This window comes from Helobdella robusta (genome assembly GCF_000326865.2).
Source record: "Helobdella robusta unplaced genomic scaffold HELROscaffold_15, whole genome shotgun sequence".
NCBI lineage: Eukaryota > Metazoa > Annelida > Clitellata > Rhynchobdellida > Glossiphoniidae > Helobdella > Helobdella robusta.
The window spans coordinates 3,385,065-3,400,578 of record NW_008703839.1 but is presented as its reverse complement, the minus strand read 5'-3'; the positions used below and the strand labels follow the sequence as shown (position 1 = coordinate 3,400,578).

At 32.1% G+C, this 15,514-nt stretch overlaps 2 protein-coding genes across 2 annotated transcripts; one reads left to right on the top strand and one right to left on the bottom strand.

The window, feature by feature from the left end:
- Window positions 1-242: 242 nt before the first annotated feature.
- On the bottom strand, window positions 243-2,647 carry HELRODRAFT_74778 (hypothetical protein; the record flags this gene model as incomplete). Its single annotated transcript, XM_009015296.1, has 3 exons — window positions 243-533; window positions 945-989; window positions 2,456-2,647. 3 exons carry the CDS (start codon window positions 2,645-2,647, stop codon window positions 243-245), a joined length of 528 nt encoding a protein of 175 aa, XP_009013544.1.
- An 11,343-nt stretch (window positions 2,648-13,990) lies between these two features.
- On the top strand, window positions 13,991-15,514 carry HELRODRAFT_169492 (hypothetical protein; the record flags this gene model as incomplete). The annotated part of the gene is made up of 2 exons (XM_009015295.1): window positions 13,991-14,552; window positions 15,450-15,514. 2 exons carry the CDS (start codon window positions 13,991-13,993, stop codon window positions 15,512-15,514), a joined length of 627 nt encoding a protein of 208 aa, XP_009013543.1.

Sequence of the window (15,514 nt, the reverse complement as noted above, 5' to 3'; positions counted from 1 at the left end):
AAAATTCATACGCAAATAAACAAAACTGAAAATGATAAATAAGAAAACCTTGAGGCAGTTTTATAATCTGTGAACTCAAGAGTTGAGTATGCAGTGGTTTTGATTGGTTGTCGTTGCTAGGCAGGTTAAGAGGTGGTTGTTGTTGAACTTGCAACACATCAAACGTAGAATTGTCATTTGATTGATTGGGGGATGATGGGCCAGATCTTTGAGCATAAACAAAATCATAATAAATGGAATAATTATTGATCACAAATACTTTTATCATATTCAAAACCGGAATTGGTAAAAAAGATTGTGTCCAATTTTATAAAAAACAATAAAAAATGATTAAATGTTATTAGAAAAGTTTGAAGGAGAAACCTTGACGAGTGGTCATTGTTATTGCAGCCATTACTGTTGTTGTTGTTGTTGAAAGACATGCCAACCCTCTGCCGCCTTCTTTTGAATGCCTGCTCGATCAACTTGTTCTCTGACGTTGGTTCTATCTTCCAGAAAGATCCTTTGCCAGGTTCCTCTTGTGACCGAGGTACCTGTGTGCCAGTCAGTTCTTTTCATTATTAACTCGTCATCATTAGTGACTCATTTAGAATCCAATCAGCACAACCATTATACCCGATCACCACTATCAATCAAAATTAACATCCCATAATTATCACTATCATTATCCATTATTTTAAAATATCTATCTATTGTCCATTTAAATAACTTTTAAATAATTATTCATCAATTATTAATTATTCGAGAAAACGAAGTGGAATGATATAAAAGGGAACTAGTTTATAATACATTAAAATTTCACTACTCATTTGAACAGCTTAATAATTACCTGTTCAATCAATCGTTTGATCATTCAATCAACCATTTGATCATTCAATCTATTAATCAATCCACTAATTAATCAAACAAACAAATGAATAAAAAAAACAAACAAACATCATCACCTTCATGAAGAATCTGTTGAGAGACAGATTGTGCCTGATGGAGTTCTGTAAACATTGATAAAATTAAAAACAAAGGAAAGAAACAAGGACATTTTAATGTTCCTTTATTTCAAAACACTGTGTTCTTGTCCTATTTATTTTCAGCTACTCCAGTTTTCTGCCTTTGTTCTCACCTTATTTTTGCTCATCGCTAAATAAAACTATAACAAAAGCAAGCAACACCTTCAAAACTGTAAAGGTGTGAACATGATCAATTCTGTAGAAAAAATAATATCAGGGAAAGATGAGATTTTTTGCTTTAATTAGTGCTACGTTTGCAAGCAATTCCCTCAAAATTTGTAGAGTGTTTTCCATTGATTATGGACAATTAATAAAATTCTTCAGAAAAAAAATAAAATAGTTATTCAAAACTGAAATCTCTAAATTTTTTTCAATGGCATATTTTACTGAAATAATACAAGATTAAAAACAAAATGATAACTTGAATTATTTCTCTTGTTATTTAAAAATGATCTTACTAGTGCAATTCTTCTAACAGGGTAACAATATTATATTCCTTATGCTAAAAAAACAATACATCCAACATTTGTAAACCAACAGTGTAGCTCTTTTTTCAATTGTACTGAATGAAATAATATATTAAAACAATTGAAAACTTTTCCAATGTTTTCGTCACTATGTATAACAAATCAATAGACATTGGAAGCTTGTAGCTTTGTCACTATGAATTGCAGTTAAACAATTCAAATTTAAATTGATTAGAAGACAATTTAGAACAAGATTCATTCTGGAAGCCTACAATGTAATGTTTGTGAATAATGTATAACTGCTGAGAAATACGCCATTGATCTAATCTATAGAGACAAAAAAAACTACACACACACGCACACACACATACACGAACACGCACACACACATACACAGGCACACACACATCATATGCATACAAATGTATATAAATAACTACACCATATGTCTATATAAGCTACTTGATAAGGTCTTTGAACATCCACAACAACGATGTTGATGATGATGCCGATGATGATAATGGTTGGTGGTTATATAGGTAATGTGCTGCTTTGTATGCAGGACACAGACACAACAGGTGAATAAACTTTACTGCTACTTTGCATTCAAATCTAGACCATAATGAATGAAATTTCATGTGCTATTGAAAATTTCTGTCTTGTTCTTTAACTCACTTTGCAGCACGCCTGCTAACATTATCTGATTAATTTATTTACACTTAGCACATTGTAAAATAATAATAATAATAAAATGGGAAACAAGATTATGAAAATGATAGGTGGTTATGCTTAATGCTCTGCTTTTATATGTAGGACAGACATTGAACACAAAAAACTGCATCTTAGTCAACCTGACAACCAATCAACAAATCAACTTAACTATGAAGCAATTAACAACATTCATTTAATAAACTATCCAATCAATCAACCAACCCACAAACCAATCAACAAACTAACCAAACAAACAACAGCCAGCCAACCAACCTGCCAGCCTTTATCAGAGGGCCTATAATAAGGATAATGCTTGCTGATGTATGCATATATGCCACTCAACGTCAGCTGCCGATCATCTTGCGAGGAGATGGCCTGCACAATGAGTTGAGCGTACGAGTAAGGAGGCTTGATCGGTGACTGTGCATCGTTACCTGCTGCCTCATCGACAACGTCCTCATTCATCACGACGTCGTCATCAGCTATTGATGTCATGGCCGATGATGACGGCGGCATGCTCATGTCAGGAACGTTACGGAGGTCAAAGTTCAGCGGGAAACGTCCACCACCACCACGAGGACTTGTTGGACATGAGTTAGCTGCACTGTGATGTGGAGTGATGATGTAATGTTGATGTGACATGGCATGTGCTTGCGATGTCAAAATGTTATAAAGTTATAGACTTATGATGAAATGGTCCTATGGAGTAATGTTGCATGATGATTTGCTGGAGGTGATGTATTGATGCAATGACGAAATGATTAATGAAATTTGACACAAATAAAGAGCCAAAGCTGATGACACAGTTTTTGAGTTGATGCTAAAGTTAAGAATAATAATAATAATAAAGTTGTAGATGAATGAGATAGATGATGAATTGCGACAATGTAACAATTCTTGTTGAAACAAAACATGTTGAAACATCTTTCTGAAATTTTTCAAACAATAAATAAAAAAATAGTTCAAGTGTGAATGAATGAATGAAAGAAGTTTGAATTTATATGAATCAAAATGTAGTTACTTTCAACAACATTAAGTTTTTCGTCAACTAGACAATTTATAAAAAGCAAAACTGAATTGAAAATAACAACGAATGAATGAAAACAGAATGATGGATGTTAACTAAAATGGATGAAAGAAAGAAAGAATGAACGAATGAATGAATGAATGAATGAATGAATGACTAATATTTAACTAATGAATGAATGTAAGAATGAAGAAGTGAATAAAAAACATTAATAAAGTTGATACAGTGGCCTCAGTCTCACCTGATCGTGCCGGTGGGTGAAGAGCATGGACTCGTGATCATACCCACAAACTTGGGTATGATCAGTGGAGTGAGGAACTTGTGATTTCGTATAAGGTCTGTGGCTGTTGCTACTGACGTAGTTGTTGCCACAGATGAAGTTGCAGTTGTTGTTAGAGCTGTAGCTGACATAAATCTGGTACTCGTTAATGTAGTTGTAACTAAAAAAGCTGACGTAGCCGATGATAATGACATAGAAGGTAACGGTAGAAAATTAGTTGGGAGGTGGGGAGTTGGTGAGAGGAGGGGCGTGTTGCTGCTTGCGTCGCTGTCATTGATGCTGTTGTTGTTGTCGTTGAAGATGTAGTTTCTGCTGTCGCCATCAAACTCCTGTTCACTTGATTCCAGATCAATTAACGATTGGAAACTGATCTTTATCATTGTGCTGGGGAACCTTAATGTGCACCTTTTCAGATGAAATGATTGGAAAAAAAAGTATTGAAAAGAATAAACGAATGAAAAAAAGAAAAATCTGATCCAATAAATGTGCTATAAAACCAGAGTCTTATTTCATATAAATAAAAAAAATAAATAAATAACATTTTTGAATTAGTTAGTGAAAACAGTAAATACAATAGCATTTATAACTGAAAATTATTCAACAAAATTGTCATATTAAACATAATCAATAAAATTTCTGATAAAGATATTTGTGATAAGGACATATCTTTCTAAACTAAATTATTACAAACGATAAATATAATTTTTATAAATAATGAGAACCAAGAAACTAAAATGTGTAAGAGTGTCAAGTCAATAAGCAATGACTCACTTGCTTGGAAGCTGCATAGGAACGCCACCTTTCCTCTGAAAAACACCATCCACAAATATTCCATTCTTGCCAGCACAAGATATAAAAAATTTGTTATCAGCATTTGGTACAAAGAACACGTTGAAATGACATCTGCTGACAAAGCTGGATGGCTCCATATTGATGTCAACCTAATTATTGAAATATGAAACAAAATTAATGTAGCAAACAACAACAATTAATTAATTTAATGTAGTCAACTAAAAAGTATTGTTATACTTTGTGATACTAATTTATAAAATTTCATTTATCAAGTTGAAAATAATTCAGTTAAAAGATTTCTACTTTTAAATAAAGTCAAATATCATTCCAAATAAATCAAATTTACTTTATTTTTTGCAATTTAAAATATAACTTTTGTATCAAAAATATGAAAAATTTAAAATTTTTGAAATTCAAAAATACTGATAAAAAAGATTCTATACGAATTTTTCATTTGAAATTCAAAGTTTGAAATGAAATTATTTATTGTATCTATCAACATTCGACACAGAATCAAACTAAATTAAATTTAATTTAAAATATTTAAATAAATAAAGATTAAAGAAAGAACAAGAACTTCTCAGCAAAACTGAAAAAACAGTTTGAAACACAAACAAGGAAAAAAATAGAAGAAGCCAACCTCTCCCTTGCTACTGCACCTTCCAACAGTCACATTTCTTTGCGGCAGTCTCATGATGTACTCGAAACCCCTCCCCTCAAACTTTGCAATGGCCTGCCCCTGCCCCTTTGACGAATCATCACTCCAGCAGTCTTCCAACGCCTGCAAACGTGAGGGACTGGTCGGTGCAGACCTGAGCGATAACAATGCCAGTGCATCCTTCGCAGAAACCTTTTGAGATGTGCCAATCATAATTTCACTAAAAGTTGTCAGCACTTCTCGTGAAATTACCCGCTGGCACTGATCGACAATTAGTTACACGCTCGACTAGCACACGATATCCGACAGACAAGATGGCGTCTGTTTACATACAACCATAAAAATCATAGCAATGCAATAGTAAACATATGATTATCAATTTGGCCGTCGATTTCTAAATTGCACACTTGCTGTTCTCGTTATTTAAATCAAAATGCAAGCTATCAAATACGTTGTCAACGTGTCTAAATGGCGGAAAGGTTAGTTGCATTTGTTAAAACAACATTTTTGTACGAGGCAAGTCATATGGGGTGTTGTTTTGTTGTTGAACCACAATCAAGAGAGCTCCCATTAAAGATAGAAGCTATGAAAAATTGTAAACAAACAAACGAAAGAACGTGCACACCACAACATTATCAAATAGAATGTATTTATATATGCTACACAACAAACAGACACACTCAGACAGTATAAACACAAGCTTTAAATACATATACACACTTGCATAATTCGTATGGCCTGATATATACATGAAGAAGAGTAGAGAAGTGGTGTATATATAGGTAGAATATAAATACCTTGCTGGCTGTGAGCTACAGCTCGCGATTGCTGCCGCTGGAGCTGTTGTGTTCTATTTATTTTTGTACATATTCATAACGGTGCTGCACAGCCAGTGTATTTAACCGTTGTTGATATTTTTATTATTGTTGTTGTAGTAGATGTTCTTATTATTGTTACTATTGCTGATCTTTTGTAGGCCAAAATAATGCGTAGAACGCTCATACTAGGGTGTGCATAATGTGGCTTTTTTGTTTTAAGTTCAATAATCGATGCATTTGTTACGTTAAATGATTTAGCAAACTGCATTTATTTTATTACCAACAAGCAATTTTCACAAAAAGGCTTGTATATATCATTTTATACATCATTTTAACAATAACTTAGCAATTAAAATGTCAAAACACAGAAGGATCTCTGCTGCTAAACACAGCTACGCAAATAAGTAGTATGCACGATGCATACATGCATGTGTATAACCACGCTTCAACATTCTAACTGAACTGCCGGCCGTGGAATTAGTTTAAAAAAAGAACGATAAAAAATAAACGGTGTCGTCTTGCGTGTGCATCTGCAGGCGTACGCTTCGAAAGTCATGCACGTTCCTTCAAAAGATCTTCTAGTTAAACATCCTGTGCGAACGCTACCAGCCGATTTATTCGGCAACACATGCACTGCACTGTAAGAATGTTCCTTAATGAAGCAGGGACTTTCTTTGGTCGACGCTGGTAATTCAGTCGTTCAAGCCGAATTAAACCAACTTGAAGAATAAATATTATCAACCGATTTATTTAATAAAAAATGTGTCTCATTCAAATTAACACGCGAAACATATAACTTGCCGAAATTTTTGAAACATTTAACTTTAAGCTTTTGAAATTTTTTCAGAAACTCCAAATTTTATTTGTCAACCAATGTTTACCAAAAGAATGAAATAAGGTAATTTTCTTAGCTTCTAACATGTTTTTGGTTATTTTATCGTCCGCTTTTGCGTGCCTACAACAGCGTGAAATTATTAAAGTTGGGTAATATTGACGGATTTGGATAGGAAATCTAAACAGAATTTTCCGGTTCTTTCTCTGTTAAAAAACTTTCATCATAATTATCTCAGTTTGCACAACGTATGTTAATGTTATAAATGAAATGACGCTAATAATTTTTGTTATCATATTTTCAAATAAAAGAAATAAAGGATTTCAAATAAAGGATCTATTATTTTATTCGGAACACAACGGAAGTATAAATTAATAAAAACTATGGAGTCAGTTAATTTAACCACTTGCAGTTTGGCAGCGTGCAAGATTCGACTACAAATTATAATACAACTACATGTATCTACGTTTGAGATGTTTTGATCAGTTTTGTTGGTATCATGTATCGTATGAAACAAATAAGAATATAACGGTATACGCATTGTGTATATGATTGATCTGACAAAGAATATATACATATTTGTTTGAGCTAGCAAACAAATTGTATTCCTGTTTCAATATGTAGATCTCATTAAAATTTTGAAAAAATCTATTCAGTCCTGATGAAAATGCTTTCAGTTTTTGTAATATACAAACAAATTTATATTTTTTAAACTGTTAAAAAAGTTCGTTCCATGTTTTTAAAAATGTTTTTCTTTTTATAGGATTAGTCTGAGTATACAAACAACACCGTATTAAATTATCATAAGCTTCTCATTCATGTACTTTACGTTCACACAGGAATGGAATCCAAAATTTGTGTTAAAAGTCTGTGAAAGGATGATCAAGACGGTTTGATGGAAAGCATGGAAAGCTTAGCAATTGTCAATATAACTATAAATAATTAGATGTAGTTTTCTAGGCACAAAATCTTTCGAGACATAACCGATCATAAAAGATTAATTATGATTGTTCACAAACAAGTCCACACAGGTTTGTAAGTAACATGGAGGTGGTCATGTTCCATTATAAAGGGTTGATTGGACCATTTTAAACAAATGTTTTTTTAGTTTCATAGTTGGTTGTTTTACAGACTTTATCAACTTAATTTATGTAACTACATATTATTTAGAAAACATTGATTGGCGGAAATGACATGATACGCGCGACACCTACCAGTGAAATTTAATTTATATACCAACAAAATGGAAATTAACGAAAGCAACTATCAAATAAACAAAATTAAACCTTAAGAATTTCTTTTTTCATTTATGAAATTATATAATAATAAGTACCTATAATATATAAATATTTGAGTGCTACAAAAAAGTAAATCAAAAATTGAAAAATAATCAACATTTATTAGATCGTGTAAACAAATATCTATTAAAACGTTCAAATGATGCTAGCTAGGAAAGTAAAGAAAAATCTGTCTAAGCACTTCGATTAGCAAATAGTTGAAATCTTGAAGACAGTTAAATAAACATTATTCGGTCAATCTATGATTTTCTTTATTTTCATAAATGATCCAACAAAATGCAAAAATGACGCCCACCGGTTTTGTAGATTTCCAAAAAATTTCTATCTTTAGCCAGTTTAATTGCGTTCTATTAGGCAACCAGAGTTTATTTTGTAATGGCACTCATCCATTTCTTGTTAGGTCATCCAACATTTTTATTATTGTCTCTCTTCCTCGATATTTTGCAAATTCGTTCAAAAAGTTCCAACTCTGGTCTTTTGTTATATACATTTTTGTCTTCAACTTTGTTTCGATAGATGAATTATAATTTTTTCAAATTTAGTTAACTCTGCAATGGCTGTTTTTCAATTATTTTTCTTTGAGTAATTGTTCAAATCAATTATGAAACTGCATAAGATAAGTAAATGAACTGGTCGATTTTTTCTACTTATTCCGATTCTATTTGAAACGCTGCTCTATCTTTATCTTTTTCAAAAATCGTTACTTCTGTTACTTCGTTACTTCAATCCATGCCCCTCTCATACAATATCAATCAGCTTAAAATAAATAAATAGTTTTCTATCATTATTTATCTTGAAATGTGAGCAATTTTTGTTTGACATATTGCACTTAGCCTGCAGATACAAAGTTTTTGGACCCGGTCTTGATTTTAATGAATCGTTATCATTTTAACATTTCAGGTTAGTCTTTAGTTGAATGAATTCAAGTTAAGGTATATCTAGCATTCTCCTCATTTTATAATATTGTCTTGCATGTTGAAACAGTTTCTGCATCTGTCCGATTCTGATTTTATAAAGAATAATGAAAAAATTCAATAAAAATGGTATGTCTAGTTTTTGTTATGTTAATCAGCATCCACATCAACATTACCGTCCATATCGTCATCATCATCGCACGCTTTTATCATCACCTTCCTCATCATCATCATAATTGGCATCATCTTCAACGCTGAGCAGACTCTTAACATTTTTTTGTCATAATCATTTTCTTCTTTCTCGTCCCCATCATCAAAGCGCGTTTTTGAAAACCATGTGTTAGTGAATGGCTATCAATCAATTTGATATATCAATTTATTTTATTACTCAGAAAATTTCTAGTTTTGAAACTGAATTTTGTATGTTTAGGTGTCATCAATGTTGTTGCTCATTTTTATGTACATTAATATTTTTTAAACTCCTCCTTCTTTTTCATTAAAATTTAGCATTCTACTTTTTCTCGTAAGCGGTAAAATGTTTGTCCACCCATTCCAAGCCACCACTCAAACGATACTTATTACTTTTTGTACATCAAGTTACGCAGAGTTTTAATTTTTTGACACACACAAAAAAAATGAAATTTTTTTTTTAGATATTTGACCTTGCCTCAAGAAATATAGAGAGAATATGATGAAGTGCCTTTGAAGCTCAGTTTTAAAACAGTTTTGGACATTAAATTTTTTTTAACATTCAAACTTTTTCAAATTTATATTTTTTACATTTTTTTAAACTTTTTTTCTGAAAATCTAGCTTTATGAAGTTAAAACTTATAAACTAATTCATATATAACAATTTCAATACTTGATCTACTTTATACTGGTATTACAAAACAAATAAAAAAGTTACTAAAAAATACCTTTACGAAAATGACAAGAAACAAATTGCCAGAAGGAGGAGTGTATGCTAACCAGCATGGCTGTAAAAACTATTTCAGAATAAGCACATAAATATTTGAAGATGAAGCGAGGTAAGAATAAAAATGAAAGATAAGAAAGGAATCAACAGTAGAAATGAATTTGTTTGTTTTATTGCCTTCCAGCATATAGAAAGATGTGCATCAATTGAACGCACGCATGGATACAAATATTTCCTTTCCGATAAAAAGGGACAACGATGGTTGTGTGGCTGCTAGGTTTCATTCGTCCGTCTGTCTGTCTGTCTGCTTGTCTACTTGTCTACTTTCGTCTGTCATTGTTGTTGTCTTCGGTTATTGCTTGTTGATATTGATTATTTATCTGTTTTTGCTATCTGTTTGTCTTAACATTTGTTTTTTAAAATGTAAATTTGACAAATTTTGCAAAAATGTTTGTGTTAACAGTGAATGATGACTAATAGACGCATATTCACATGCATGTCGCAAGTAGTTAACTCGAAACAATTCAAACTTTGTCTTGAAATGACGGATTTTAAAAATCATTGATGTTGGTTTGGCAATAAAACAGTTTTGTGATGATTTGTTATCACAGACAGATCATAATTGGTCGAAAGCGTAACAATTTAAAAATAAAATTGCCAAGATGACGTAAATTTGTTGATAAAAACAGCAATAACAACATTTGTTGTGATAAGAATTGTGAATCATTTGGAAAATATAACAATCAAAGACTTGCAACAGATATACAGTGTTGCATTTTTCAATTTTGCTTGTATGTGAAGTGGAAAATGAATCAAAAACTGGACAAGATATTTGTCGGTCGTCAATTAAGTCTTGTGTTTTGAAGTTCCTCATAAAGACAATCATCTAAACAATTCCTGAAGTAAAATTGGAGGAAAAAAAAGGATAACATTTCCAAATTTTTTGCGAAAAATTGGATAGCAGGTATACATATGTGTGTGTGGTGTGTGTGTGTGGTGTGTGTGTGTGTGGAATGGTATAACTGGAATGAACAAAACATATATTAAAGCATCTACAGAAGCATGCCACGCCAACACGTGCCTAATCAGACGAACAAACAAACAAACAATCAGACGAAAAATTTTATGAATATTTATTTGTTAACATTTGATTTTACAATGGAACAACGGCATAAAACTCGCGCGACATTACGACGGCGATGGTTGGAATCCACGCTGAACTTGTGAACGATTTAAACAAAATGAGATTATGCGAGGCACCTTGCTGATGTTATCAAATTATAAAACAATTTATGAAAGTTTCGCTATCGTTCTTCCCATGCTTCTTATGGAAAATATGCGCATTACGTTTCAAATGAAATAAAAAAAAAAATATTTTTAGATGATGTTTTTCCTTGAACTTAAAAGGAGAAGATTAATTGCACACGTTAACACAATCTTACCTTAAATTAATGTCATTAATGCAACGATGAATGTGATAATGTTGATATTGATGATAATTATTTAATAACAATTATTGTACCGTTGTTGGTCGGTAGAATATTACGTGATGTGAAATAAAATATGAAATAAAAAAAAAGTGATGTGAAATAAAATTGTCAGTTTGTTAGAAAACCAATTTGTCAATTGTTATTTTCTACATTGTTTTTCTTATAGCCAGGTTATCGTGCTGACTCGAGACGAGACGTTGTCTCGAGCTGAGATGTTGTCTCGAGACGAGATGTCTCGAGACGAGATGTCTCGAGACAAAATGTTGTCCTCGAGATGTTGTCTCGAGACAATCCTGCTTGTAGCACTGTGGTCATAGATTAAAGTTTGTCTTTTCAATTTTCGTTACTAAAAAAGACAAACTTTAAATTGATTAATGGCAACAATTTGGTAGAATTCATACAATACTGTATAAAATATAGTCTCCTTCCAACGTTCAAAAACACGGCCACTTGTGAAAAATACCAAGAATAAAACCGCGTAGATACGCGCAGAAAGGATCTCCACACCTTCTTCAAAAACTGGATCAATTACAGAGGTAGCAAATGAACCCTCAACCAACCACTGATCAAAACTGGAGTAGGCATACCGCCGATGTTATGTAACGTTCCGATAAATATGAGCACAAACCAACCTAATTCAGATGCGCTTTTCACAGTTCTGTCACGATTTTGAGACACCAAATTTCTAACATTTGATAGAGAACCTAAATTACCGTGAGGTACTTACATGCATTCACATGCATGCAATACACATACATGCGTAGATATATGGCATTTAATTAATTTATTATTTTTTACCACGTATTCTCATTTTGATTTACAGCGTATATAAGAGCAACAGCGATCCCAGTCATCCACAGAAAGCCGCTACCAACCAACCCCATGTGCATTAAACAAGACGCGCACAAAAGTGATTTATCACGATGCAGAAAGAAAAAATTTAAAAATATGTAGAGGCAAAATTTATAGTCTGCATTGAATGATTAGAAATTCGCAGGTGAATTGTAAAAGTAGTGGAAAACAGTTATAAAATATAAATCATTGTTTTTAAAGCGGTCAGAGTTTTTAATTATCATCTAAATAAATATCCAAAGTTTGTACTGTTCATAATTTTGACCAAAAAATAAGCGATAAAATTTTAAATTATTTAGCACTGATGTGATGAAAATTATATCGAAACTCTAAGATATGTGGTCAACAAAATTATTACAACAAATTTTAATAAATATTTTAAGTTCTATTCACATTTTCAGGTCATATCTACTCTCATGGGGAGAATTTGATAGGCGAAAATAAAATTTAATGAATAGAAAACCTAATTGAATTCGCCAACTAAGACTGTACAAATCAAACTTAACCTCTCAGCAGTACGTGATGAAATTATCCAGCAACCTAACTTAACTAACGTTCTCCTCACTCATTCTATTTCTATTTATTTTATTTGTTTTCCTCTTCGTCTTTTTCCTCTTCTTCACGAATCGTGACTGGTGCACTTGAAATTGTTGAATGATCAAAAAAGGGTAATGGCTCTCAACGCAAGCGTGCTGTCAATTTTTTATTCACCTCGCCTCTTTGATCAGAATCTCCATTTGGAAGCTTTTAACATTATTTTATTTTATTTCATATTATTTTTTATTTCATATTCATCCTTAAATTACGTTTAACTGTTTATTAGTTGTGCAAATCAAACTGTGAAAATCAAATTGTGCATTACCCAAATTAAAAAATAGAGCTGCTCTAGCGCTTAATAACAATAATAATGATGATAAGGTTTAAACTAATGAATAATAAGGTTTAGATTCATTAAATTGATCAATGGCAACAATTCGGTAGAATTCATACAATATTGTACATATATGAACGTGTATGCTATAATGTATAATGTATTTAAGTTTATATGTGTTTGTATGTATATATATATCTCACAAGCGCAATCGAAAAAAGAAAAAATAATAAATAAACAGTGAAATAATTTACATTCTATCAATAAACGATATGATACAATCAATTACAATCGTTCACGGCAAATAGATAAGTTTTCAAATTATTTTGAAATTAACAATGTTCATCTTTGACATTTTCATCGACATTGGCAGACTATTTCAGACGATTGGTCCCGACACTGCAATGTCTCTAGACGATGTCTGCAGCTGCGTAGTTGGTACATTCAACAAACTGACGTCATCTGATCGCATGCGTCTGCCAGTCGAAGACAACGGCTTCTTTATGAATCTATCAGCCAGGTATTCTGGGAGTTGTCCGTTTATGGCCTTGTACATAATGACGCATATTTTGTAAAAAATATATGTATGTATGTATGTATGTATGTATGTATGTATGTATGTATGTATGTATGTATGTATGTATGTATGTATGTATGTATGTATGTTTGTATGTATGTATGTATGTATGTATGTTTGTATGTATGTATGTTAAAACCAAAACATGATGAGTGACACTGAACCGTCAAACATCAAGTAACAAATGGATTAACACTTTGTATGTATGTATGTATGTATGTATGAATGTATGTATGTATGTATGTATGTATGTATGTATGTATGTATGTATGTATGTATGTATGTAAAAAATGGCTGCCAGAAAGGTCGTTGTTAGCAAAATTTTGTATTTTTTAACTAATAATATTAATTTGCTCGAAAATGAAGTGTTTATTTGTAATACTGCTGATTTCTATACCAATGACGATATTGTAGCTGCTTCGAAAATTTTGAAAAGTGAGTTCGTTAACCTGAAATGTGAAAAAATTGAAAAATTGTTAACAAATGGCACTCAAAAAAAAGGACAAATTGGTGGATTGCATTGAGCTATTGAAAAATATGGTAGCAGCTAACATGTTGGACAAGCTCCCTTTATTTGTCAGCTCAAATATGTCCAAGATACCTAATTTCGAAAAATGTTTTCAAATAAATTTTGAAATATTGAAAAACGAAGTTAGAGACATGTTGAACAAACAACATGTTAATATCTCAGCTTTCATTGAAAAGTGCAGCGAAGAATTTGCCGCGCTGAAAGGGAAAACAAACTATGTAGAGTGCAATTTAAAAAGTATAAAAAATCGTAACGACTGTAGTAATGAAACTTTGAAATTGAATACAGCTGCAAATAATGATTTGATGCAAAAACCAATTTTATGGTCTGATGCAATTAAAATACCAGCTGAGGTAAATGTGCTGCCACTTACAGATAAAATACCAGTTGAGGTAGATGCATCACCATTCACTGTTTTAAACAGACCGAGGAAAAACCAAAACAAAAATATTCCTGAAATGAAGAGTGATGAAAATATCATTGCAACAACAAAATCTTTGAAACAAAAAACATCAAGTCGCTACGATGACTTACCAACAAAAATTGTCGTCTCTACGATTCATTCTACTGTGTTTGTTCTAGAATATTTGATAAATCTATCTTTTGAAAAGGGCAAATTTCCAAGCTGTCTCAAAATCGCCAAGGTAATTCCTATTGAAAAAATTAAAGGAAAAACAGATTTATCAAATTTTCGCCCTATATCACTCTTGCCAGCATTTTCAAAAATACTTGAAAAACTAATGCACCGACGAATGACTAGTTTTTTGCAAAAAAATAATATTTTGTCAAATTCCCAATTTGGTTTCAGAGAGAAATTTTCTACAGAATTAGCAATCGTAGAACTAGTTCGCAAGATTGGCATCAATACTGAATGTAAGAGATTTGTCATTGGAACGTGCTTAGATCTGTCGAAAGCATTTGATTGCATCAACCACGACATCATGCTCAACAAGTTGGAAAAGTACGGTTTTAGAAATACATCACTGCATTGGTTTCGTAGCTACTTAACAGAAAGAAAACAGTTTGTCTATGTGAACGATGAAATTTCCAGTCTGCTCGGAAACAACAACGGTGTGCCTCAAGGAAGCATCCTAGGTCCTTTGTTATTTATATTGTACATAAACGATCTTCCAGCTGCATCAGCGTTTTTTGACTACGTAATTTATGCTGATGACACGAATGTTTTTAGCAGCGGCAGATCAATAAAAGAACTTATTGAGGAAACAAACAGAGAGTAAAAAACATAATCTCTTGGTTCGAAGCCAATAAACTTTCAATTAACAGTTCAAAAAGCAAATGATGGTTTTTGAACCCGAATTGTGAAACAAGTGTTTAAAACTTCTAGGCATGCTGCTCGATCAGAAACTCTCCTTCAAACATCACATAAAACAAGTATCATCAAAACTTTCAAAGTCAATAGGAATGATAAACAGAGTAAAATCATTTTTGCCAAAAAACTGTTTGAATCTTCTGTATAA